We start from the raw sequence: 26,063 nt of genomic DNA, 5'->3' as shown, positions 1-26,063 counted from the left end.
TCGTCTTCTTTCTAGTGAGTACATTTGGAGGACTTTGAGACGATTCCAATAATTTAGGTGCTTTATCTCGTCTATGCTTGCCGTATATGTTCTCCGTATTCCCTCTATTTCTGCAATCTCTCCTGCTCTGAAGGGGAAAGTGAGTACTGAGCAGTACTCAAGACGGGACAACACAAGTGATTTGAAGAATACAACCATTGTGATGGGATCTCTGGATTTGAAAGTTCTCGTAATCCATGTTTTCATTTTTCTGGCTGACGCAATATTTGCTTGGTTATGCTCCCTAAAGGTTAGGTCGTCGGACATCATTTTTCCCAAATCCTTGTCATGCTGTTTTCCTACTATGGACAGATTCGATTGTGTTTTGTACCCTATATTATGTTTCATATCTCATTTTGGCCGTATATGAGTACCTGGAATTGATCACTGTTAAACATCATGTTATTTTCTGCTGCCCAGTCGAAAGCTTTGTTAATATCTGTTTGTTGTTTTTCAATGTCTTCAGCAGAGGTAATTTTCATGCTGATTTTTGTATCATCTGCAGATGATGATACGAAGCTGTGACTTGTATTTTTGTCTATATCTGATATGAGAATAAGGAACAGCAGTGGCGCATGGACTATACCTTGAGGTACATAGCTTTTAACTGCGCTCGGACTCGATTTTATTTGATTCACAGAACCCTTTGTGTTCTGTTCGACAGGAAATTGAGTATCCAGCGTCCTACTTTACCAGTTATACCCACTGACCTCATCTTGTGTGCTATCACTCCATGGTCACATTTGTCGAATGCCTTTGCAAAGTCTAAATATACAACATCTGCATTCTGTTTTTTTCTAATGCCTCAGTGATTTTGTCGTAGTGGTCAAGTAGCTGTGAGAGGCATGATCTTTTCGTTCTGTATCCTTGTTGGCCTGGATTGTGGAGGTCATTTGTTTCCATGAATCTAGTGACCTGACTCCTGATCCCTCTCTAAAATACTTTTATTATGTGGGACGTTAGTGCAACTGGTCTATAAATTTTTGCCAATGCTTTGCTCCCTCCCTTGTATAGAGGGGCTATGTCTGTTGCTTTCAGCGCATCTGGTATCTCCCTTGTGCCCAAGCTCTTCCTCCACACTATACTGAGCTCCTGTGCAACTGGCACTTTGCATTTCTTTATAAATATTGAATTCCATGAGTCTGTACCCAGGGCCGAGTGCATGACCATATTGTCAATTTCTCTTTCAAAATCTGCTATGCTCATGTTGATATCAGTGATATTTACAGGTGTTTGGATATCACGCATAAAGATTTTCCAGATCTTCCACTTTCGTGCAGTGTATCGGAGTGCTAAACATGTCGTCATACTGCTTTTTTAGGATTTCGCTAATTTCTTTGTCGTCCTCAGTGTATGAACCTTCACTAATACGAATAGGTCCAATATTGGGAGTGGTTCTTGCTTTTAATTTAGCATATGTGAAGAAATATTTTGGGTTTTTCTTTATTTCTTGAATTGCAACTAGAACAGAAGTTCTAGTTGCCTTTCTTCAGTCTGATTAGAATGTTTCAGTCTCTGTTCGATTTCTTCAATCTCCCTCTTTAAATTATTTCTTCTTTGTACGGAAAGTCGTGTCTGCTTAAGCATTTCCGTTAATTTCTTCTATCTTTTGTAGTGTCGTCTGCGTTCTCTTTCTACATTGGACCTCTTTCTGGCTTTCCTCAAAGGAACATGTTTCAGACAGACTTCATATGCTTCAGAAGTCAGTTTTTCTACTCCTTGTGTAGGATCTTTAATTCTTAGAACATTATCCCATTGAATGTGTGTAAGTTCCCTGTTTATTTTCTCCAAGTCTATCCTCTTATTATTGTGAAAATTTTAAAGTGTGAAAATTTCAAAGCAATCGGTGAAGAACTTTCGGAGATTAGCGATTACGAACAAACGAACTTTTCCATATATATATATATATATATATATATATATATATATATATATATATATATATATATATATATATATATATATATATATATATATATGAGAGAGAGAGAGAGAGAGAGAGAGATATGCACAACTTGCCTAAACACGCAGGAGAGATTATACAACCTTAGAACACTTTCCCACCAGGAGATTCGAACCCTAGCCAGCACAGAAGCCTAACAGCAACTGGAAACAGCAACTTACAGTTGCTGTAAGGCTTCTGTGCTGGCTAGGGTTCGCATCTTAGAGTGGGAAGGTGTTCTAAGGTTGTGTGTGTATATATATATATATATATATATATATATATATATATATATATATATATATATATATATATATATATATATATATATGTCGTACCTAGTAGCCAGAACGCACTTCTCAGCCTACTATGCAAGGCCCGATTTGCCTAATAATCCAAGTTTTCCTGAATTAATATATTTTCTCTAATTTTTTTCTTATGAAATGATAAAGCTACTTATTTCATTATGTATGAGGTCAAGTTTTTTTTAATGGAGTTAAAATTAACGTAGATATATGATCGAATATAACCAACCCTACCTAACCTAACCTAACCTATCTTTATAGGTTACGTTAGGTAAGGTGGCCGAAAAAGTTATGTTAGGTTAAGTTAAGTAGGTTAGGTAATCGAAAAACAATTAATTCATGAAAACTTGGCTTATTAGGCAAATCGGGCCTTGCATAGTAGGCTGAGAAGTGCGTTCTGGCTACTAGGTACGACATATATATATATATGTCGTACCTAGTAGCCAGAACGCACTTCTCAGCCTACTATGCAAGGCCCGATTTGCCTAATAAGCCAAGTTTTCTTGAATTAATTGTTTTTCGACTACCTAACCTACCTAACCTAACCTAACCTAACTTTTTCTTTTTACTTTTTTTTTAACCTTTGTGTTCTCGTTTGCAAACACTATCTTTATCATTCGGTCTCGGTCTTTGTTGTACCGGCCTAGCCTGAAAACCTTCTCAATGCTATGCTCAGCCCCTTCCATGTCTAGTGCCTTTAGTACTTCATTCACTGCTGCTTTGTCCTTGTCACTCCACTCTGTCCTATTAGATCCTTCCTTCTCCTTAATACCCACAGCAACCACTGATCTGTTCCTTTCCAGCAGTTGGCTAGTGGAGCGTGCCGCCTCCTGCGAGGTGGCTGCTTTCATGGCCACCTCCATCACTGCAGTCATTACTTCAGAGTTATTTTTTTTTAGTATTTCCGCAAATGTTGCTTTTATTGTGGCATTCTCATCCAGAAAACTATTACCACCTAGTAATAGTGGTAATACCACCTAGTATTACCACTCTCTCTCTCCCTCTCTCTAGAGGGAGAGAGAGAGAGGGAGAGGGAGAGAGAGAGAGGGAGAGAGAGAGAGAGAGAGAGAGAGAGAGAGAGAGAGAGAGAGAGAGAGCAGGAGAGAGAGAGAGCAGGAGAGAGAGAGCAGGAGAGAGAGAGCAGGAGAGAGATAGTGGGAGAGGGAGAGAGGGAGTGGGAGAGAGGGAGAGTGGGGAGTGTGTGTGTGTGTGTGTCACGAAAATAAACACATGATTAAAATGTAACAATGTCAGACCACGGAGGAAAAATGAAACAGGAATTTCCTTAAGTACTTTCGTATATTAATACATCTTCAGAAGGAGTGATTTTACAGGTCGAGTACTGGACGCAAAGAAAGGTAGTGTGCATTTCAATAAACTTCAAGGCGACTATGGCTTAGGATATGCCTACGGCAATGTTAAGACGCATAAACCAGGTAACCCACTACGCCCTATAATCAGCCAAATACCAACCCCAACTTATCACCTGGCAAAGAAACTCAATGAACTCCTAACTCCATACACTCCAAGTAAGTTTAGTCTACAATCATCAGCAGATTTCCTAGAATTGATCAAATCTACCCAGCCCGATGGAATCATCGCTTCCCTGGACGTTGAATCCCTTTTTACCAACTGTTACGGCCCTCTCGGGACGCAACGGGGTCCTTACTCTGATGTTGTTAGAGGAAGATATATGTATCCGTTCCCAAGCCAGTATTGGCTATCAAGGGATGAGATCCGTGACACAATTAACTTAAAGGTAGTAGGGAAAGAAAGCTAAGAACTTAATATTATAATTACCATCACCGTTTAAATATATAAAATAAATGAGTGCACAAAGGGGAGGGGTATTAACACTTTACAAGGGGATTAATCCTCAATCGATGTCTTCTACTGAAGACGCTGGTGCCATAACTCTCGGTGCCGAGTCCTTGGTGCTTTCCTCGTGGCCTCACGACGTGTCCTCTGAGAATGCCGAGCCTACCCGGGCCACAGGTCAGCCAAAACGCAGGTCCACTGGGGGCACCGTCGTGGAGGCCGTCAACCACACGTCCAGCTGGTCTGCTGGCAGGTACTGAGCCACCAAGGCTGGTACGGCCACTCCACGAACGATATAAGGGGTACGCCCTAGACAGGAGTCTCGTGTGATATCACAAATCACCCTCCTGTCCTCAATACCCCAGTGGATGATCGTCTCCAACAGTCGGTCCCGGGTAAATCCTTTCACTGCCACTCCACTGGCAGGCTAACACACCACAGTGTTCTTCCGGGGGGACGACGTCACAACAGCTGCAGCAAACTTCACAGTATGGAGACTGGCTGCCTTGGGTAGACTGACTCCACTTCCATCACAGTGGTCCCAGGTCGGCTCTGTAAGCAGACACGTCATCAATAACCGGGACACTAATACTTACGGGCTCGGGCACAAACACCTGACGTATCCAGTCCATAGATGGCGCTGTCGTCGGAGCACCACCTCACCAGAGGTCAGGAGCGGCTGTGTTGTGAGCTGCACAGGACTGGAAACTGGCCCTTGTGGCCGATATTCGCCGTCCTCATCCGGTGTCGTCGTTCGTTTGGCGGGGGTTTCGGGAGCTAACCCACAGATGGCGTAGTCGTTACTACTCCGTGCTCGGATGCTGGATCCGGGTTCGTAACACCTCCCCACCAAAAAGAATTTGGTTTGGGGTTCTATAAAAAGAAACACAAACCAAATTAGTACGGCGACACTGCTCCAAATGGACTCACATGCATTATGAACTGGAGTGATGAGGCTGTCTCGTCCACAGAACTGTACTACTGGACAATTCCGGCACAACGGGAACTTGCAGATAGAAGGCAATGATCTGCCTGACGTAATCTTCCACGTCTTCCACGTCTCCACTGCGATGTCAAGCAGGGGCATCATCTCGTTTCTCTCGAGTACGGATTGGTTTCGACACGATCTGGGGTGACTCGACACTTCCCTATGTCGTGGCACCGATGATGGCTGACCACAGACGGCATTTCTGGTGCCGGTCCGATGGTCCTTCAGGGAGACAGGAACCTGGAATACAGGGGTCTGATAATTCAGAGTGATAGCGACAGCTGGCAAAACAGTACTTACAGCATACTCTACTAGGTCCACACCTAGTCCCAACGGGGCTGTTCGTACGTCGCAGGTGGCATTCGCTCTGTCACCGTCAGGTCGACCAACGTTCCGCATAACGCTGTGTTGAGGCTCAGCAATCACGCGGGGGGTGTCAACCTGTCGGAAACAGTCACTCATATTATCACATGCCGTACCTCCTGAATCAATTATCACCTTCCAGGTCCCTCCTTCAACTGCAACACCTGCAGTACAAATCTCCAATCCCTGGGACCTCTTCACGATGTTCATGGGAGCCATCATTCGTCGGGTCGTCCACCGGTCCTCACCGAGAGCACATACGAGAATCAAACAAAATACTGATAGGAAACATTTGGTAAATCGAGGGATAAGTTTCCTGAGCTTGTTACGTCCATAGTCGGCAACATCCACAAGCCTGGCTTGGACCGAAGAGGGCACTAGACCTTTTGAACACACCTCACATACCTCTGACGTCTGGGGAATCTCTGGCTGGTTCACTACATGCTGTAACTTGCCATACCGCAAGCACACATCCGCCTTCGCTCCAGACTCGTTGGTATCCGTGGGTGCCCGCACACAAGGCCTCTCTTCTTGCTCAGGTACCTCTGCCTTCTTAACTTCATGTTCCTTGTCGAGAGAATCAGGAGACACTGCTAGAACGTTCTCAATCTGTAGGCGAGAGGACAAATTAAATATGTTTAAATCCGGGTCTGTCTTTACCTGGACATTACCATTGCCTGTAGTTACCTCAGACCTTGCTGTTCTGGCTGACTCGTCCGCTATCTTGGGATGATTGGTGCTCCAATCGGTCACCTAGTCGTTGGCTAGTACCACGTCGATCCCAGCCACAGGGAGGGTATCGACTACTGCCAACTCACATGTGCCGCTGAAATAAGGCGAGTCAAGATGTACTGGCACTAAGGGGGCGATGTACTGCTTCCTAGGAAACCCAACCAGGACAACCTCTGGTCTCCCAACCACACTTACTCCCTCGGGTACCGAGCTCTTCACGATCAGGGACTGGGCTGCTCCACTATCTCTGAGCACTACAACTGATCTACCAGTATGATCACTCGTTACATACCCGGTTGAAGTGTGAGGGGCCAACAAACTTGGTCCTTCCTGCGTCGTCGTAGACTGGTTTCCTGCTGGTGGTGTAACACAGCTCATCATCATCACCTCCCTACGTGCGCTGCCACCTCTTCTGCCTCGGCACCTAGCAGCTATATGCCCTTTCTGCCCACAAGTCCAGCACACCATATTCCTCCTCGGGCTCCGGTGCTTGGACTTGTTCTTCGGGGGCTACTTGGGGGCGTCTTCTTAGCACTTTGTGGGACGGGTCTCTCTTCTTCATCATGAGGTCTGTCGAACCGGCGCTGGTAATTCCTTGGGACGTACTTAGCAGACGGCCTATGAGTCAGGATGTACTCTTCAGCCATGGTGGCTGCTGCACTCAAGGTCTCTACCTGCTGTTCCTCTAAGTACGTCTTCAGGTCTACAGACAAACAATCCTTGAAGTCCTCGAGCAGAATCAGCTGCTCGAGGTCTTCCTTGGTCTCCACCTTCCGAGAGGCACACCATTCTTGAAAAAGTCGCTCCTTGATGGTGGCGAATTCGGTGAAAGTGTGCTCTGAGGTCTTCTTCAGGTTTCTGAACTTTTGCCTATATGCCTCAGGTACCAATTGGTACGCCATGAGCACCACTTTCTTCACCATATCGTAATCGCCGGAGTCGTCAAGGGATAACGTAGAGTAGGCGATTTGGGCCTTCCCAGTCAAGACTGACTGTATCATGATGGCCCAATTCTCCCTTGGCCACTCCAAAGAGGCAGCGACTTTCTCGAAGGCTGCGAAGAACTTCGAAACTTCTCTCTCGTTGAATTTGGGGACCATTTTGATATTCCTTACCGGATCGAAACCGCTTACTCCAGTTTGTCTCTGTCCAGCGCCTAGTCGTAATACTTCTAGTTCATGTTGTCTCTGTCTTTCTTTTTCTTCTCTTTCTCGTTCTTCTCTCTCTCTTTCTCGTTCTTCTCTCTCTCGTCTCTCTTCTCTTTCTCGTTCTTCTCTTCTTTCTTCTCTTTCTCTCTCTTCTCTCTCTCGTTTCTCTTCTCTTTCTAATTCTAAACGCCTCATTGCCAATTCTTTATCTTTTAACTCTCGTTCTAATTCTAACTTCTTCCATTCAATTTCTCGATTAATTTCCAAGGCACGCATTCTGACAGTTAGGAAGCTGATATTAAGCTCACCTGCATCACTGTCAACGTCGCTGCCCTTATCTTCCTTTTCCGTGGAAGCTATCTCCTCACCTTCCCTTGTACTAGGAGTCTCGCCTTCCTGTTTCTCTTCTGCCTTCAGGTGCCGGTGAACCTTGGACAAGATCTCCACACGGGAATCACTGGCACGGATCTTGATCTCCAGGTAGGCGCTCACTAGTACAAGCTCTGGTTTGCTCAGATACTTTAATCTGGCAAGACAGTCCACTCTGTTCAGAAAAGCCTGAACATCGTCCAGATCATCGATGGTAGCTTTTTCTGCCATTGTCACAGATGGAATACTCCACTAGCACTTAACACACCGCTTACACGTTAGCACTTAACGCACCGAGCACTGTTCTACGTCAATATTGCACTTAGTCGCACCTAATACTGCACTTGCCAATATTGCACGTAATCACTTCGGGCACCGCACTACCCAATATTGCACCGAGTCCAAGCGAACACTTCGCTCTACAATATTGCACTGAATCACTGAACACCGCACTAGTCAATATTGCACTTAATCGCTTAATCACAGCGAGCACCGCACTGCACATTATCGCACTTAGTCACTCTGAGCACCGCACAGGACGTATAACGTCACAATCGTCACACACAGGGGGAATTATTTACAGGGATTACGCCACTTCACCACCCCTGTCAAACATACTTAACAAGGGGACGGATCCCGCTGGGGATGCCAATTATGTTACGGCCCTCTCGGGACGCAACGGGGTCCTTACTCTGATGTTGTTAGAGGAAGATATATGTATCCGTTCCCAAGCCAGTATTGGCTATCAAGGGATGAGATCCGTGACACAATTAACTTAAAGGTAGTAGGGAAAGAAAGCTAAGAACTTAATATTATAATTACCATCACCGTTTAAATATATAAAATAAATGAGTGCACAAAGGGGAGGGGTATTAACACTTTACAAGGGGATTAATCCTCAATCGATGTCTTCTACTGAAGACGCTGGTGCCATAACTCTCGGTGCCGAGTCCTTGGTGCTTTCCTCGTGGCCTCACGACGTGTCCTCTGAGAATGCCGAGCCTACCCGGGCCACAGGTCAGCCAAAACGCAGGTCCACTGGGGGCACCGTCGTGGAGGCCGTCAACCACACGTCCAGCTGGTCTGCTGGCAGGTACTGAGCCACCAAGGCTGGTACGGCCACTCCACGAACGATATAAGGGGTACGCCCTAGACAGGAGTCTCGTGTGATATCACAAATCACCCTCCTGTCCTCAATACCCCAGTGGATGATCGTCTCCAACAGTCGGTCCCGGGTAAATCCTTTCACTGCCACTCCACTGGCAGGCTAACACACCACAGTGTTCTTCCGGGGGGACGACGTCACAACAGCTGCAGCAAACTTCACAGTATGGAGACTGGCTGCCTCGGGTAGACTGACTCCACTTCCATCACAGTGGTCCCAGGTCGGCTCTGTAAGCAGACACGTCATCAATAACCGGGACACTAATACTTACGGGCTCGGGCACAAACACCTGACGTATCCAGTCCATAGATGGCGCTGTCGTCGGAGCACCACCTCACCAGAGGTCAGGAGCGGCTGTGTTGTGAGCTGCACAGGACTGGAAACTGGCCCTTGTGGCCGATATTCGCCGTCCTCATCCGGTGTCGTCGTTCGTTTGGCGGGGGTTTCGGGAGCTAACTCACAGATGGCGTAGTCGTTACTACTCCGTGCTCGGATGCTGGATCCGGGTTCGTAACACCAACGTCCCAGTCGACACAACCATAGGAATAATTCTGGACAGAGTATACAGAGACGAGAGCACCCCCAAATTAGACATACCTGAGCCACACTTGAAAAGTCTTCTCGAAGCATGTACAAAGGAAGCCCCTTTCATCAGTCCACAAGGAGATATGTATTTACAAATAGACGGAGTAGCAATGGGCTCCCCCTTAGGAGTTTTATTTGCTAATTTTTATATGGGAACCATCGAAGATAGGGTCTTCAGTAGCAGACAAAAACCAACTGTATACTGCCGTTATGTAGATGACATATTCGTAATAGTAAAAGACTCAGATGAACTAATTGACCTAAAAAGACACCTAGAGAGAGAGTCAGTACTCCGATTTACACATGAAAATAGTGAAAATAACAGTCTGCCATTCTTGGATGTACTAATAACAAAAACAGGAACCTCTTTAAGCACCAACGTATATACCAAGCCCACCAATATAGGATTATGCCTGAACGGTAGAAGTGAGTGCCCCCAAAGATACAAAGCCAGTGTTCTCAATGCTTATATTCGTCGAGCGCTTACCCACTGCTCTGAATGGAGCAACGTGAGTAGAGAGTTTGAAAGAGTAACTCAGGTATTGGTGAACAACGGATATAGCAACGCGGAAATAAACGCTGCTATAAGAAGACACTTGGACCGTTGGTATAATTCAGAACCTAGAACAGAAACCACAGCACACTCAATAAAATTATATTACAAATCAACCATGCACAGTGAACATATAAAAGAGGAAAGAATAATGAAAGAAATAATCCGTAAAGGAGTAAAAAGCACTACTCCTAACCAAAACATAAACCTGATAATATTCTACAAAACCAAGAAGACTTCCGAACTCCTTATCAAAAACAGCCCGAAGCCGACGGAGAACCCTCTACAGCAGTCAAGCGTTGTATACATGTACACTTGCCCCCACGAAGGATGTAACCTTCAATGTAAGTACATAGGTATGACGTCGACCAAGCTGACGAGGCGTTTGACATGCCATCTTCAATCTGGTGCCCCTAGGAATCACATGAGACAAGCCCATGACATTACTCTAACAAGAGAAATGTTGAACAAGAATACTTGCATAATAGACAAAACCCAAGATTCAAGAAGATTACAAATTCTTGAGGCAATTCACATAAGAATAGAGCGACCTACCATGAACACCCAAATCACGGAACTATTTACTCTACCCACCATGAGAGTAAGGACAAGACAAGAACATATCGATGCCAACACAGAAGACAATGTCCAACATAACAGGCCAATTACACTGGATTAATCTTTGTGTTTAGATAGGAGATGCCTCGTATGGGCCAATAAGCCTTCTGCAGCCCCTATGTTTATCCCTTATGTATCCCCCCATGTTTTCACCTTCATTGTATTATCACCTGACCTAATGCGGGTATAAAATCAACTAGTATTGTAAGATCTGTTCACTTGAGAATGAACCATGGAGGTTCGAAACGTCGTGCAAATTATACAAATAAGTGTAATACACTCTATAGTAAATCACTTCTTTTCTTCACCTTAAAAGTACGAAAATGAGTTTTGGAGAACTCCTATTTCAATTAAGCCCTGATGCTAAGAAAATAGTTAGAGGGATAGAAGCCCTAAACCAGAAAATAATAAATACAGAATATGCGGTCATATTCAATGAAATATATATATATATATATATATATATATATATATATATATATATATATATATATATATATATATATATATATATATCAGAGAGATGCAGTACTTTGTGCCGTACATCGCCATTTCCGGCCCCTCTACCCGTTCATACTATCGTGCTACAGTGGTGAGTCAGAACTGCTCTTTTGTGAACATGAAATCAGATCATGTGAAGGTGTTCAGCAAGGTGATCCTCTTGCTCCCCTTCTTTTCTGCTTAGTCTTAAAAGAAATCACCGAAAGCTTGTCCAGCGAGTTCAACATCTGGTTTTTGGATGATGGCAAAATAGCTGGCACAGTAGACCATCTCTTGGCAGATATCAGGAAAATAAAGGAGCAAGAAGTAAGCCTGGGTCTTGTCCTGAACCCTTCCAAGTGTGAAGTAGTCTCTTCCAACCCAGACATCGTAGCTAGAATAAGGTCTGCCTTGCCTGGAGCCCATGTCATTAGGGCCGAGAACAGCACCCTCCTTGGAGCCCCCCTCGGGTCTAACGCCATTGAGGAGATCCTTGACAAGAAAATCGCAGACCTTAGGAGGATGGAAGACAGAATAGGTGACATCGATGCCCACGATGTTTTTTATCTCCACACCAAATGCCTATCCCTTCCGAGGCTAACCTACTTTCTGAGGTGCGCCCCATCTTACGACAGCCGAAAGCTTGAAGAGTATGACCTCTTACTGAAGACCATGCTGGAAAAAGTTGTTAACCTCTCCCTCAACGAATGCCAGTGGAAACAAGCCACTCTTCCTGTTAGGCTCGGTGGCCTGGGTGTCCGCACCGCTATCCAAATTGCTGTCCCAGCCTTCCTGTCTTCCTCCTCAGCATCAGATGACCTGGTTAAGGAAATTCTACCTGACACCCTGAGTGATGTAGCGGGGATACAGGACCCCCATTACACGGAATGCGACACGAAATGGGGTGCCATGGCAGACCCTGCACTCAGACCAGCCATGCCCAAAGCCAAGAAACAATCCAGTTGGGACAGCCCCATTGTAGACAAAGAAGCCACAGCTTTGCTGGAGGCAGCAACAACCCCCAGTGATCGTGCACGCCTCACAGCTGTGCAGGCTCCCCATGCAGGGGACTTCCTTTTGGCAGTCCCAATGTCTGCGACAGGCACACGTCTTGATCCGCAGGAGCTCCGTATTGCAGTCGCTCTCCGTCTTGCTGCCCCTATCCACGCTGTTCATAGGTGTATTTGCGGCGAGGCAGATGCTGACGAATATGGACTGCATGGCCTGCACTGTGGAAAATCTGGTGGTTGGCACACTAGACACGACGAAGTCAATGACATCATTAAAAGAAGCCTTGCCTCTGCTCAGTGTCCAGAGGAGAGAGAGCCCCGCAACCTACTGAACCGTGACTCTGTTAGCTTTGCCGGCCGACCAGACGGAATCACACTGCGACCGTGGAAGGATGGCAGACAGTTGGCATGGGACTATACTTGTGTATCCACCCTGGCAACCACATACATCAGCCTCTCTGCCGGCACAGCAGGAGCCGCGGCGACACGGAGAGAAAGAGACAAGTTAGCCAAGTACAGGCAATTAGATCATCGGTACAACTTCGTTCCAATAGGGTCTAAGACCCTAGGCCCATAGGGAGAGAGTGCAAGAAGGTTTCTTAAGGATCTTGGTTCCAAGCTCATTGACACCACAAGAGACCCTAGAGCAGCAGGTTTTCTCTTTCAGCGCCTCAGTGTCGCGATCCAGAGGGGGAATGCTCGCTGCATCCTTGGTTCACGCCCGGCGTCGGAGGAGTTCGAGGAAATCTACAGCCTCTAGGAAGCGAACTTTTTTTTGTGTCCTCTTAATGTTAATTTTTTGTATAAAATCAGATATGTAACTGTATAACCTTGTATAATAAAGTGTACACCATAAAAAAGGGGGGTGGTAGGAGAAGCAAACACTCTTACGTATTCAGAGTTAAATGGCAAGTTTTTCCCTGAATGCTCTGTGTTCCCTTCTCTGAGGCTGTGGGTCCCTATAATTGCACCAGTGGTGGTACCCCCTATATATATATATATATATATATATATATATATATATATATATATATATATATATATATATATATATATATATATATACATGTATATATATATATATATATAATTATATATATATATATATATATATATATATATATATATATATATATATATATATATATATATATATATATATATATATATACATACACATATATATATATATTTATATATATATATATATATTTATATATATATATATATATATATATATATATATATATATATATATATATATATATATATATATATATATATATATATATATATATAAGTATATTTTGGTAGCAGTCTTTCCTGTAGACATATATTATTAAATATGACCGAAAAAGTAAGATTAATAATTCTGACACGAATTTTCTCAATCTTTCGTACATTTCGCTTCACTGTTGGAGGTAAATCAAAAATCAATTCTCCAAAATTCATTTTTATTTCTAGTCTGACGCGACACGAGCGCGTTTCGTAAAACTTATTACATTTTCAAAGACTTTAGTTCACAAATACACAACTGAATAGAACTTACGCATCTCCGATTTTATATCTACATTTGAGTGAGGTGGAAGGGGTGATGTGGCATTAACACAAGACAGAACAAGATGTGGTATTAATAGGGTATTAATTTCATCAACACAAGACAGAACACGAAACAATGGATATTGAATAGAAGTGTTTGTAGAAAGCCTATTGGTCCATATTTCTTGATGCTTCTATATTGGAGCGGAGTCTTGAGGTGGGTAGAATATAGTTGTGCAATAATTGGCTGTTGATTGCTGGTGTTGACTTCTTGATGTGTAGTGCCTCGCAAACGTCAAGGCGCCTGCTATCGCTGTATCTATCGATGATTTCTGTGTTGTTTACTAGGATTTCTCTGGCGATGGTTTGGTTGTTGGAAGAGATTATATGTTCCTTAATGGAGCCCTGTTGCTTATGCATCGTTAAACGCCTAGAAAGAAATGTTGTTGTCTTGCCTATATACTGGGTTTTTTGGAGCTTACAGTCCCCAAGTGGGCATTTGAAGGCATAGACGACGTTAGTCTCTTTTAAAGCGTTCTGTTTTGTGTCTGGAGAGTTTCTCATGAGTAGGCTGGCCGTTTTTCTGGTTTTATAGTAAATCGTCAGTTGTATCCTCTGATTTTTGTCTGTAGGGATAACGTTTCTATTAACAATATCTTTCAGGACCCTTTCCTCCGTTTTATGAGCTGTGGAAAAGAAGTTCCTGTAAAATAGTCTAATAGAGGGTATAGGTGTTGTGTTAGTTGTCTCTTCAGAGGTTGCATGGCTTTTCACTTTCCTTCTTATGATGTCTTCGACGAAACCATTGGAGAAGCCGTTATTGACTAGGACCTGCCTTACCCTACAGAGTTCTTCGTCGACTTGCTTCCATTCTGAGCTGTGGCTGAGAGCACGGTCGACATATGCGTTAACAACACTCCTTTTGTACCTGTCTGGGCAGTCACTGTTGGCATTTAGGCACATTCCTATGTTTGTTTCCTTAGTGTAGACTGCAGTGTGGAAACCTCCGCCCTTTTCCATGATGTAACAGTCATGGAAATATATATATATATATATATATATATATATATATATATATATATATATATATATATATATATATATATATATATATATATATATATATATATATATATATATATATATATACGACGGTTAGGTACGACATATATATATATATATATATATATATATATATATATATATATATATATATATATATATCCACACCAGTGGATATATATATCCAGCCCCAATCCACACCAGATATAGGTGTATTTGCGGCGAGGTGGTGGCTGACAGGTACGGTCACCATGGCCTACTCTGCCAAAGCACAGGGGGATGGCACTCGAGGCACAGTGAAGTTAACGACATCATCAAGAGGAGCCTCACCACAGCTGGATGCCCAGCTGAAAGAGAGCCCCATTACCTAACGCCCCGTAACTCTGATGCTCTTATTGGTCGCCCGGATGGTATCACAGTGAACCCCTGGAAGAATGGCAAGCAGTTGGTATGGGACTACACGTGCGTATCAACCCTGGCTAACACCTACATTAACCTCAGTGTTGCACAACCAGGTGGCGCTGCCACCCACAGGGAAGCAGCCAAATCCCGTAAGTATAGAGAACTGGATCACCACTACAATTTTGTCCCCATTGCTTCTGAGACGCTCGGCGCCTGGGGTAAAAGTGCTACCAGTTTTTTGAAGGAACTGGGTTCTAGGCTCATTGAAACAACAAGGGACCCGAGAGCTGCAAGCTTTCTTTTCCAGCGCCTCAGTGTGGCGATACAGAGGGGAAATGCGCACTGCATCCAGGGTTCCTTCCCGCCATCTGAGGAGCTGGAGGAACTCGACAACCTATGACAACCATCTTTGTAACCCATATGTAACTCCTTTTTTGTAACAAACTTCAAATAAAGTAAATATATATGTGTACATACAAAAGAATGGGGGTGGTAGGAGAAGATAATATTAGTGTTCAGTGAGAAACCACAAGGTCTCCTCTGAATACTTTTTATTTTCTTCTCCGAGGCTATGGGTCCCCACATTGGCACCAGAGGTGGTACCCTCACAAACTTTATATATATATATATATATATATATATATATATATATATATATATATATATATATATATATATATATATATATATATGTCGTACCTAATAGCCAGAACGCACTTCTCAGCCTACTATTCAAGGCCCGATTTGCCTAATAAGCCAAGTTTTCATGAATTAATGTTTTTTCGTCTACCTAACCTACCTAACCTAACCTAACCTAGCTTTTTTTGGCTACCTAACCTAACCTTACCTATACATATAGGTTAGGTTAGGTTAGGTAGGGTTGGTTAGGTTCGGTCATATATCTACGTTAATTTTAACACCAATAAAAAAAAATTGACCTCATACAAAGAGAAAAGGGTTGCTTTATCACTTCATAAGAAAAAAATTATAGTAAATATATTAATTCAGGAAAACTTGGCTTATTAGGCAAATCGGGCCTTGAATAGTAGGCTGAGAAGTGAGTTCTGGCTACTAGGTACGACATATATATATATATATATATATATATATATATGTCGTACCTAGTAGCCAGAACGCACTTTTCAGCCTACTATGCAAGGCCCGATTTGCCTTATAAGCCAAGTTTTCCTGAATTTAAATACTTTCTCTCATTTTTTTCTTATGAAATGATAAAGCTACCCATTTCATTATGTATGAGGTGATTTTTTTTTCTATTGGAGTTAAAATTAACGTAGATATATGACCGAACCTAACCAACCCTACCTAACCTAACCTAACCTATCTTTATAGGTTAGGTTAGGTTGCCGAAAAAGTTAGGTTAGGTTAGGTTAGGTAGGTTAGGTTGTCGAAAAACAATTAATTCATGAAAACTTGGCTTACTAGGCAAATCGGGCCTTGCATAGTAGGCTGAGAAGTGAGTTCTGGCTACTAGGTACGACATATATATATATATATATATATATATATATATATATATATATATATATATATATATATATATATATATATATATATATATATATATATATATATAAATATATATATATTCTACCCACTTCAAGACTCCGCTCCAATATAGAAGCATCAAGAAATATGGGCCAATAGGCCCTCTGCAATTACTTCCATTCTTACCTTCAATACCCATTGTTTCGTGTTCTGTCTTGTGTTGAAAGTTTGTTTTCACCTCATCCAAAACTGTTGTAACATATCACCTCACCCAAATGCAGGTATAAAAAATCGAAGATGTTTAAACTCAATTCAGTTATAGTTGTGTGTGTGTGTAAACTAAAGTCTTTGAAAATGTAATAAGTTTTACGAAACGCGCTCAAGTGTCGCGTCAAACTGGAAATAAAAATGAATTGTGGAGAATTGATTTTTCAATTACCATCAACAGTGAGAAAGAAACAAAAGAAAGATCGAGAAAATTCGTGTTAGAATTATTAATCTTACTTTTTCGGTCATATTTAATAATATATGTCTACAGGAAAGACTGCTACCAAAATATATATATATATATATATATATATATATATATATATATATATATATATATATATATATATATATATATATATATATATATATATATATATATAAGAAGGAAAGTGAAAAGCCATGCAACCTCTGAAGAGACAACTAACACAACACCTATACCCCCTATTAGACTATTTTACTGGAACTTCTTTTCCACAGCTCATAAAACGGAGGAAAGGGTCCTGAAAGATATTGTTAATAGAAACGTTATCCCTACAGACAAAAATCAGAGGATACAACTGACGATTTACTATAAAACCAGAAAAACGGCCAGCCTACTCATGAGAAACTCTCCAGACACAAAACAGAACGCTTTAAAAGAGACTAACGTCGTCTATGCCTTCAAATGCCCTCTTGGGGACTGTAAGCTCCAAAAAACCCAGTATATAGGCAAGACAACAACATCTCTTTCTAGGCGTTTAACGATGCATAAGCAACAGGGCTCCATTAAGGAACATATAATCTCTTCCCACAACCAAACCATCGCCAGAGAAATCCTAGTAAACAACACAGAAATCATCGATAGATACAGCGATAGCAGGCGGCTTGACGTTTGCGAGGCACTACACATCAAGAAGTCAACACCAGCAATCAACAGCCAATATATATATATATATATATATATATATATATATATATATATATATATATATATATATATATATATATATATATATATATATATATATATATATATATATATATATATATATATATATATATATATATATATATATATATATATATATATATATATATATATATATATATATATATATATAAGGAAAATCCAGGAGCAGGAGGATATAAGGAAAATCTAGGAGCAGGGAGCAGCCTTAGGCCTCATTCTCAATGCATCCAAATGTGAAATAATCTCCCGCAACCCAGACATCACTGGGCAAATACAAAATGTTCTTCCAAACATTCTCGTTGTCGAGCCACCGGACTGCACTCTCCTGGATGCCCCCAGTGGCCCACGAACAATCAAGGAGGCCCTGGCTGCAAAAATCACTGATCTAAAGAGAATGCTGGACAGGATTGACAAGATTGATGCTCATGATGCTCTCTTTCTCCTCACAAGATACCTGTCTCTCCCTAAATTGACCTACCTTCTGAGATGTTCTCCATCCTACAGCAGCCCTAAGTTAATTGTGTATGACACCCTTCTGAGGTCCATGCTGGTGAAAGTCCTGAACCTGCCATTGGACGACTCTCAGTGGGAGCAAGCAACCCTTCCTGTAAGACTCGGCGGCCTTGGTGTCCGCACAGCCTCCCAAATTGCTCTACCAGCCTTCCTTTCCTCCTCCCACGCATCGCACGATCTCGTCAGAGATATCTTACCTGCAATCCAGAGAGATTTAGCAGGAATACACGATCCTGCTTTCACTGAATGTTCAAATCAGTGGGATGTTCTTGCAGCCCCAGCAACCATTATAGAGCCAACAAAACAACAAAAACAGTCCGGCTGGGACCATCCTCCAGTGGAAAAAGTAGCTGATGCCATGCTCAGCACCGCAACATCAGACAAGGAGAAAGCCCGCCTCAGAGCAGTGCGTGCCCCCCATGCAGGAGACTTCCTCCTGGCAGTACCCATGTCAGCAATGGGCACGAGCCTAGATCCAGAATCCCTTCGTGTAGCAGTGGCCCTTCGCCTTGGTGCCCCAATTCACACTGAATATAAGTGTATTTGCAACAGGGTGGAAGCAGACCAATACGGACTGCATGGGTTGCATTGCGGAAGCACAAAGGGCTGGCATGCAAGACACAACGAGGTCAATGACATCATCAAGAGAAGCCTCGTCTCAGCTAGGTGCAAAGCGGAGAGAGAACTTGGCATCCTAGGGGTCCAAAACACGGATTTCCTGCACTTCGTCCTGATGACATCTCCCTATATTCATGGAAGGAGGGTAGACAGTTGGTGTGGGACTACACATGTGTATCCACTCTGGCTGAGACCTATGTACACTTCGGAGCTGATCAAGCAAGTGGGGCGGCCAACCACAGGGAAACAGCAAAATCACTCAAGTACAGGTGACTGGAAGGTCAATACCTCTTTGTTCCCATAGCGTCTGAGACGCATGGCCCCTGGGGCAAGAGTGCCTTGGGATTTCTCAAGGAATTGGGTTCCAAGCTCATTGACGTCACCAGAGACCCAAGGGCTTCCAGTTTTTTGTTTCAGCGCCTCAGTGTGGCGATCCAGATGGGAAATGCTTCCTGCGTCCTCGGTTCCTGTCCGGAAGCGGAGGAGCTTCAAGAGATCCATAACCTTTAGGCATTTGTCTTGTATGTTTTGTAACCTTTAAATACACAATAAAGCAAAAAAAAAGAAAAAAAAAAGGGTGGTAGGAGAAAAGCACACAGAAACTGTATTGGAGGGGACCTACATTCCCTCCAATGCGTTATGTGTGGTTTCCTCCGAGGCTATGGGTCCCCCTTCTTCCAGCCAGAGATGGTACTCCCTTCCCAATATATATATATATATATATATATATATATATATATATATATATATATATATATATATATATATATATATATGTCGTACCTAGTAGCCAGAACTCACTTCTCAGCCTACTATGCAAGGCCCGATTTGCCTAATAAGCCAAGTTTTCATGAATTAATGTTTTTTCGTCTACCTAACCTACCTAACCTAACCTAACCTAGCTTTTTTTGGCTACCTAACCTAACCTTACATATATATATAGGTTAGGTTAGGTTAGGTAGGGTTGGTTAGGTTCGGTCATATATCTACGTTAATTTTAACTCCAATAAAAAAAAATTGACCTCATACATAGTGAAAAGGGTAGCTTTATCATTTCATAAGAAAAAAATTATAGTAAATATATTAATTCAGGAAAACTTGGCTTATTAGGCAAATCGGGCCTTGAATAGTAGGCTGAGAAGTGAGTTCTGGCTACTAGGTACGACATATATATATATATATATATATATATATATATATATATATATATGTATATATATATATATATATATATATATATATATATATATATATATATATATATATATATATATATTTATATGAATTTTGGAGAAGTGATTTTTGATTTACCTCCAACAGTGAAGCGTAATGTACGAAAGATTGAGAAAATTCGTGTTAGAATTATTAATCTTACTTTTTCGGTCATATTTAATAATATATGTCTACAGGAAAGACTGCTACCAAAATATACTAATATATATATATATATATATATATATATATATATATATATATATATATATATATATATATATATATATATATAGCGTTCCAGCGCCTCAGTGTTGCGATTCAGAGGGGAAATGCCTGTTGCGTCTTGGGCACTAGTCCAACTTCAGAGGAATTCGAAGAAGTGTTTGACTTGCAACAATGATCGAACCCGTCTGTGACATTCATCAATGTTTCCCATTGTTGTGTTTTTCAAGAGATCCATAACCTTTAAGCCCCTTTTTGCATTATTATTTTTGTATCAACCCATGTATATCTTGTAACCATCAAATGCATAATAAAGCACAAAAAATAAAAAAGGAAGGGGGTGGTAGGAGAAAAGCACACAGAAACTGTATTGGAGGGGATCTAAACATTCCTTCTAATGCGTTATGCGTGGTTTCCTCCGAGGCTATGGGACCCCCTTCTTCCAGCTAGAGGTGGTACTCCCTTCCGTTGTTTAAAAAAAAAATATATATATATATATATATATATATATATATATATATATATATATATATATATATATATATATATATATATATATATATATTATTATGTGTATGTTTTTATATTTATTTGATTCCCTGTTTTTCACACAGACCGGTGCCTTGGAGGGTCAATATTTCCGTAAGACCGGCAAGCTGGCGAGTCTCTCCGAGCAGCAGCTGGTCGACTGCTCCGGTGGGACGTACAAAAACCAGGGATGTAACGGTGGAGCAATGACTAGTGCCTTCAACTACATCAAGGCTAATGGAGCTAACAGTGGGGCCCTCTACCCGTACGTGGCAGTGGTAAGTGGTCCTCATCACGGCAGCAGTCATGACTGGAAACTGATAATTACTTGTTTATAATTAATTGAAATATTTTGTGAAGATGATTTTTCATACATTTAACATTATTCGCACATATAAATATATTTTGTATGAGCAGGGAATAATAATTTTGTTTCTTATATAATACTCTCAGCAAGGAACTTGCAAATTTTTACCCAAGAACATCTCTGCCACATTAACTGGCTACGTCTCAGTAACTTCACAAAGCGAGAGCGCTCTACAGAAGGCCGTTGGGACCGTAGGCCCCATCTCTGTGGCCATCGATGCATCCCACAGTTCATTCCAGCACTACAGCAGCGGTGAGCTCACACTTATGTATATTCAAATGGGAGGGAGGGTCCATCGTAAGAACTGAGAGCAAGAGAGTTGGCAAAGGAAGAGTTAATTACAAACAGAAATCACAATAGCGTGATGTATCACATGAACAAATTCACAAAGTGGATTTGGAGCAGACAATAGAATGGCCTATTGACATAGCTCGAGTGCATGGGGGAATTGTGTAAAATCCTGGTTTGTGTTTCGGAGAGGCTCCAGGATCCAACACAGGTTCGAATCCTCGTCACGGCCCTTGTGGATTTGTTCGTAGAGTTAATTGACTAGTCTCAGGATTTGATGAATCAAAGGTTATTGAACATAGGATTTTTCCACGGATACTAATAGAAACACATAATCCCACATGCTCTTTCCTTGTCTTCCCCTCCCCCCGTATATCTTCCACATCTCTCCCAAATATCCTTTTAGTCTTCCCCAAATATGCCCGTCCAGTCTCCAACCACATTCACTGTCCGGATCTCCGGCACACTCACCCTATTTATTATTTAACACATTCTCCCCAGTCGTCTTTCATCATTGTAACCATTTTCACAACATACTGTCTTCATCATAGTGAACATCTTCATATGATACACATCTCTACTTACACCCTCTCTGTCTTCATGCACAGAAACGCTCCCTATGTCCCCTTATCACTGTAACCATTTTCACTATACACTATCTACATCCCTACAATCGGAAGGTTGTGTCCAGATCACAAATCTGTTATCTGAATATCCGTTTTGAATATCAATATCTGAATACACTAATATATATATATATGAACACTAAACTCTACGGACTTTTCATAAAACATTTCATATCCATCAATCTCGTGAAGTGAGTGTGAAGGAAAATTTCCCTTCATAGGTGGTATAAGGGATGACCATGACCACCCTCTGAGACTCGCTATAAAGTCACCAACCACAGTGCAGTGTTGCACAAGGCTGACCTCAAGTATCTGCCTTCCAATCTTTGACGAACAAACAGATATTCTGATTTATTGATATAGATATTCTTCATGATGTAAATGAAAGGGTTTTGAAGCTATCAATTAAAGTCATTTTCTTACACAAGACGTTAAGCTAATTAAACTACAGTTCAACTCAAGTGATTTGTCTCCCCCTCTTAACATTTGGCATCATATATCCTACTCAATAGAGTCTGCTCAATTCTAATAATTTATGAAATATGCTCGAAAAGGGGCTCCGTAAGTGCCTGTATACCTTATTTTAGCACCGTAGCAAATATGCGTTTGACCCTATCTTGAGATAATTTCGGGGCTTAACGTCCCCGCGGCCCGGTCCTTGACCAGGCCTCCTTATTTAGATATCCCCAGGAAACAGCCCGTAGCAGCTGTCTAACTCCCAGGTACCCATTTAATGTTAGGTGAACAGAAACATCAGAGTGAAAGAAATTCATTTCATTTGTTTCCGCCTCCGCCAGGGATCGAACCCGGAACCTTAGGATTATGAATCCCAAGCTCTGTCCACTCAGCCGTCAGCCCCCCCTGGCCCTGGGGACTTTTAGAGCATAACAATTTTATTTGATGATACCCTTTTTTGTAAACATTAAGCTAGTCAACGTTTCCACTCTACAACCTATAAAAATATGTTTAGCTGAAGGCACATTGTCAAGTTCTTCAAAACTAAACAAAAAAGACTTTATTTAAAATACAACAAATTTGTTGTCACTAATCTGACGTATCTCACTTTTAAATTTTGGTTGCGTCTTCTTCCTAATATGTTTGATATACCTAAGAAAAAAGTAGTTTAAATATCTAGTTTATTTGTTATATATTAAAACAATTATTGGAGAATTTGCACCAAACGGTAATTTTGGAATGCATATGAGTGTGTACAGGGGCTTGAGATATTAATGTGTGTGCTTGTATTTCAGGTGTGTACTTTGAGTCGACGTGCTCGTCAACCAGCCTTAACCACGGTGTACTGGTAGTGGGTTATGGCACTGACACCAAAGGAGGAGACTACTGGATCGTTAAGAACTCTTGGGGCACCGGGTGGGGTGAGGGTGGGTACGTAAAGATGGCTCGTAACAAGAACAACAACTGTGGTATTGCCACTGCTGCTTCCTACCCGACGGTGTAGTTTTTGTAGAGCCCCTACTGAAGACCTGAATATTTCTGTGGCGTGATGGGCACAAATTTAACTTACAAATTTAATATGATCCTGCTTCGGCTCATTGATTCTGTTATGAAATAAAGAATTTGCATTGTATTTTTAATTTATTTTCCTTAAAAGGTTTTAGCAATAGAAAGTTAACAATTTTCAGTCCAATATGTAATGAATTAGACTTAAGGTTAGCGGCCTACAATCATCAAAATGCACATATTTCCACTAGATTTGGCTCTCTACACCACACTAAATACATCTACAGTACAGTATGTATGTGTATATATAATTATATATATATATTATTAAATATGACCGAAAAAGTAAGATTAATAATTCTAACACGAATTTTCTCGATCTTTCGTACGTTTCTTTTCACTGTTAGGGGTAATTCAAAAATCAATTCTCCAAAATTCATTTTTATTTCTAGTCTGACGCCACACATGAGCGCGTTTCGTAAAACTTATTACATTTTCAAAGACTTTAACTTACACATACACAACTGAATAGAACTTACACATCTTCGATTTGTTTATATCTACATTTGAGTGAGATGGATGGGGTGAGGTGGATGGGGTGAGGTGGTATTAATAGGGTATTAAATTCCTAAACACAAGACAGAACACGAAACAATGGGTATTGAATGGAAGTGATTGTAGAAAGCCTATTGGTCCATATTTCTTGATGCTTCTATATTGGAACGAAGTCTTGAGGTGGGTAGAATAGAGTTATGCATTAATTGGCTGTTGATTGCTGGTGTTGACTTCTTGATGTGTAGTGCCTCGCAGACGTCAAGCCGCCTGCTATCGCTGTATCTATCGATGATTTCTGTGTTGTTTACTAGGATTTCTTTGGCGATAGTTTGGTTGTGGGAAGAGATTATATGTTTCTTAATGGAGCCCTGTTGCTTATGCATCGTTAAACGCCTAGAAAGAGATGTTGTTGTCTTGCCTATATACTGTTTTTTTTTGGAGCTTACAGTCCCCAAGAGGGCATTTGAAGGCATAGACGACGTTGGTCTCTTTTAAAGCGTTCTGTTTTGTGTCTGGAGAGTTTCTCATGAGTAGGCTGGCCGTTTTTCTGGTTTTATAGTAAATCGTCAGTTGTATCCTCTGATTTTTGTCTGTAGGGATAACGTTTCTATTAACAATATCTTTCAGGACAGTTTCCTCCGTTTTGTGAGCTGTGGAAAAGAAGTTCCCGTAAAATAGTCTAATGGGGGGTATAGGTGTTGTGTTACTTGTCTCTTCAGTGATAGCAAGCGGCTTGACGTCTGCGAGGCTCTACACATCAAGAAGTCAACACCAGCAATCAACAGCCAATTAATGCACAACTATATTCTACCCACCTCAAGACTCCGCTCCAATATAGAAGCATCAAGAAATATGGACTAATAGGCTTTCTACAAATCACTTCCATTCAATACCCATTGTTTCGAGTTCTGTCTTGTGTTTAGGAATTTAATACCCTATTAATACCACCTCACCCCATCCACCTCACTCAAATGTAGATATAAACAAATCGAAGATGTGTAAGTTCTGACGGGAGACATCTCCCGTCACGCAGGGTGCAGTCGCACCTCCACAGATCTCCAAAGATGGCTCAAAAGGGCCACCACTTACGGGCTATTCATGCCCGTGCCACCTTTTGGGTGGCTTAATCTTCATCAATCAATCAATCGTGTAAGTTCTATTCAGTTGTGTATGTGTAAGCTAAAGTCTTTGAAAATGTAATAAGTTTTACGAAACGCGCTCTAGTGTCGCGTCAGACTAGAAATAAAAAATGAATTTTGGAGAATTGATCTTTGAATTACCATCAACAGTGAAAAGAAACGTAAGAAAGATAGAGAAAATTCGTGTTAGAATTATTAATCTTACTTTTTCGGTCATATTTAATATATATATATATATATATATATATATATATATATATATATATATATATATATATGTCGTACCTAGTAGCCAGAACGCACTTCTCAGCCTTCTATGCAAGGCCCGATTTGCCTAATAAGCAAAGTTTTCCTGAACTAATATATTTTCTCAAATTTTTTTCTTATGAAATGATAAAGCAACCCATTTCAGTATGTATGAGGTCAATTTTATTTTATTGGAATTAAAATTAACGTGGATATATGACCGAACCTATCCAACCCTACCTAACCTATCTTTATAGGTTAGGTTAGGGTAGGTAGCCGAAAATGTTAGGTTAGGTTAGGTTAGGTAGGTTAGGTAGTCGAAAAACAATTAATTCATAAAAACTTGGCTTATTAGGCAAATTGGGCCTTGAATAGTAGGCTGAGAAGTGCGTTCTGGCTACTAGGTACGACATATATATATATATATATATATATATATATA

The 26,063-nt window shown here is 41.3% G+C and overlaps 1 protein-coding gene across 1 annotated transcript in view; it reads left to right on the top strand.

The window, feature by feature from the left end:
- Positions 1-23,808, top strand: part of LOC138358222 (digestive cysteine proteinase 1-like) — a 161,710-nt gene extending 137,902 nt beyond the window's left edge. Inside the window, exons 8-10 of the mRNA XM_069315806.1 lie at positions 21,026-21,217; positions 21,393-21,558; positions 23,471-23,808. Of these exons, the coding sequence (XP_069171907.1) occupies positions 21,026-21,217; positions 21,393-21,558; positions 23,471-23,679 (567 nt within the window). The 3' untranslated portion in view covers positions 23,680-23,808. The remainder of the gene's footprint in view (positions 1-21,025; positions 21,218-21,392; positions 21,559-23,470) is intronic.
- The last annotated feature ends 2,255 nt before the right edge of the window (positions 23,809-26,063 follow it).

The sequence above is a fragment of the Procambarus clarkii genome, chromosome 7, assembly GCF_040958095.1.
Source record: "Procambarus clarkii isolate CNS0578487 chromosome 7, FALCON_Pclarkii_2.0, whole genome shotgun sequence".
NCBI classification, from domain to species: domain Eukaryota; kingdom Metazoa; phylum Arthropoda; class Malacostraca; order Decapoda; family Cambaridae; genus Procambarus; species Procambarus clarkii.
This window is presented reverse-complemented; position numbering and strand designations above follow the sequence as displayed.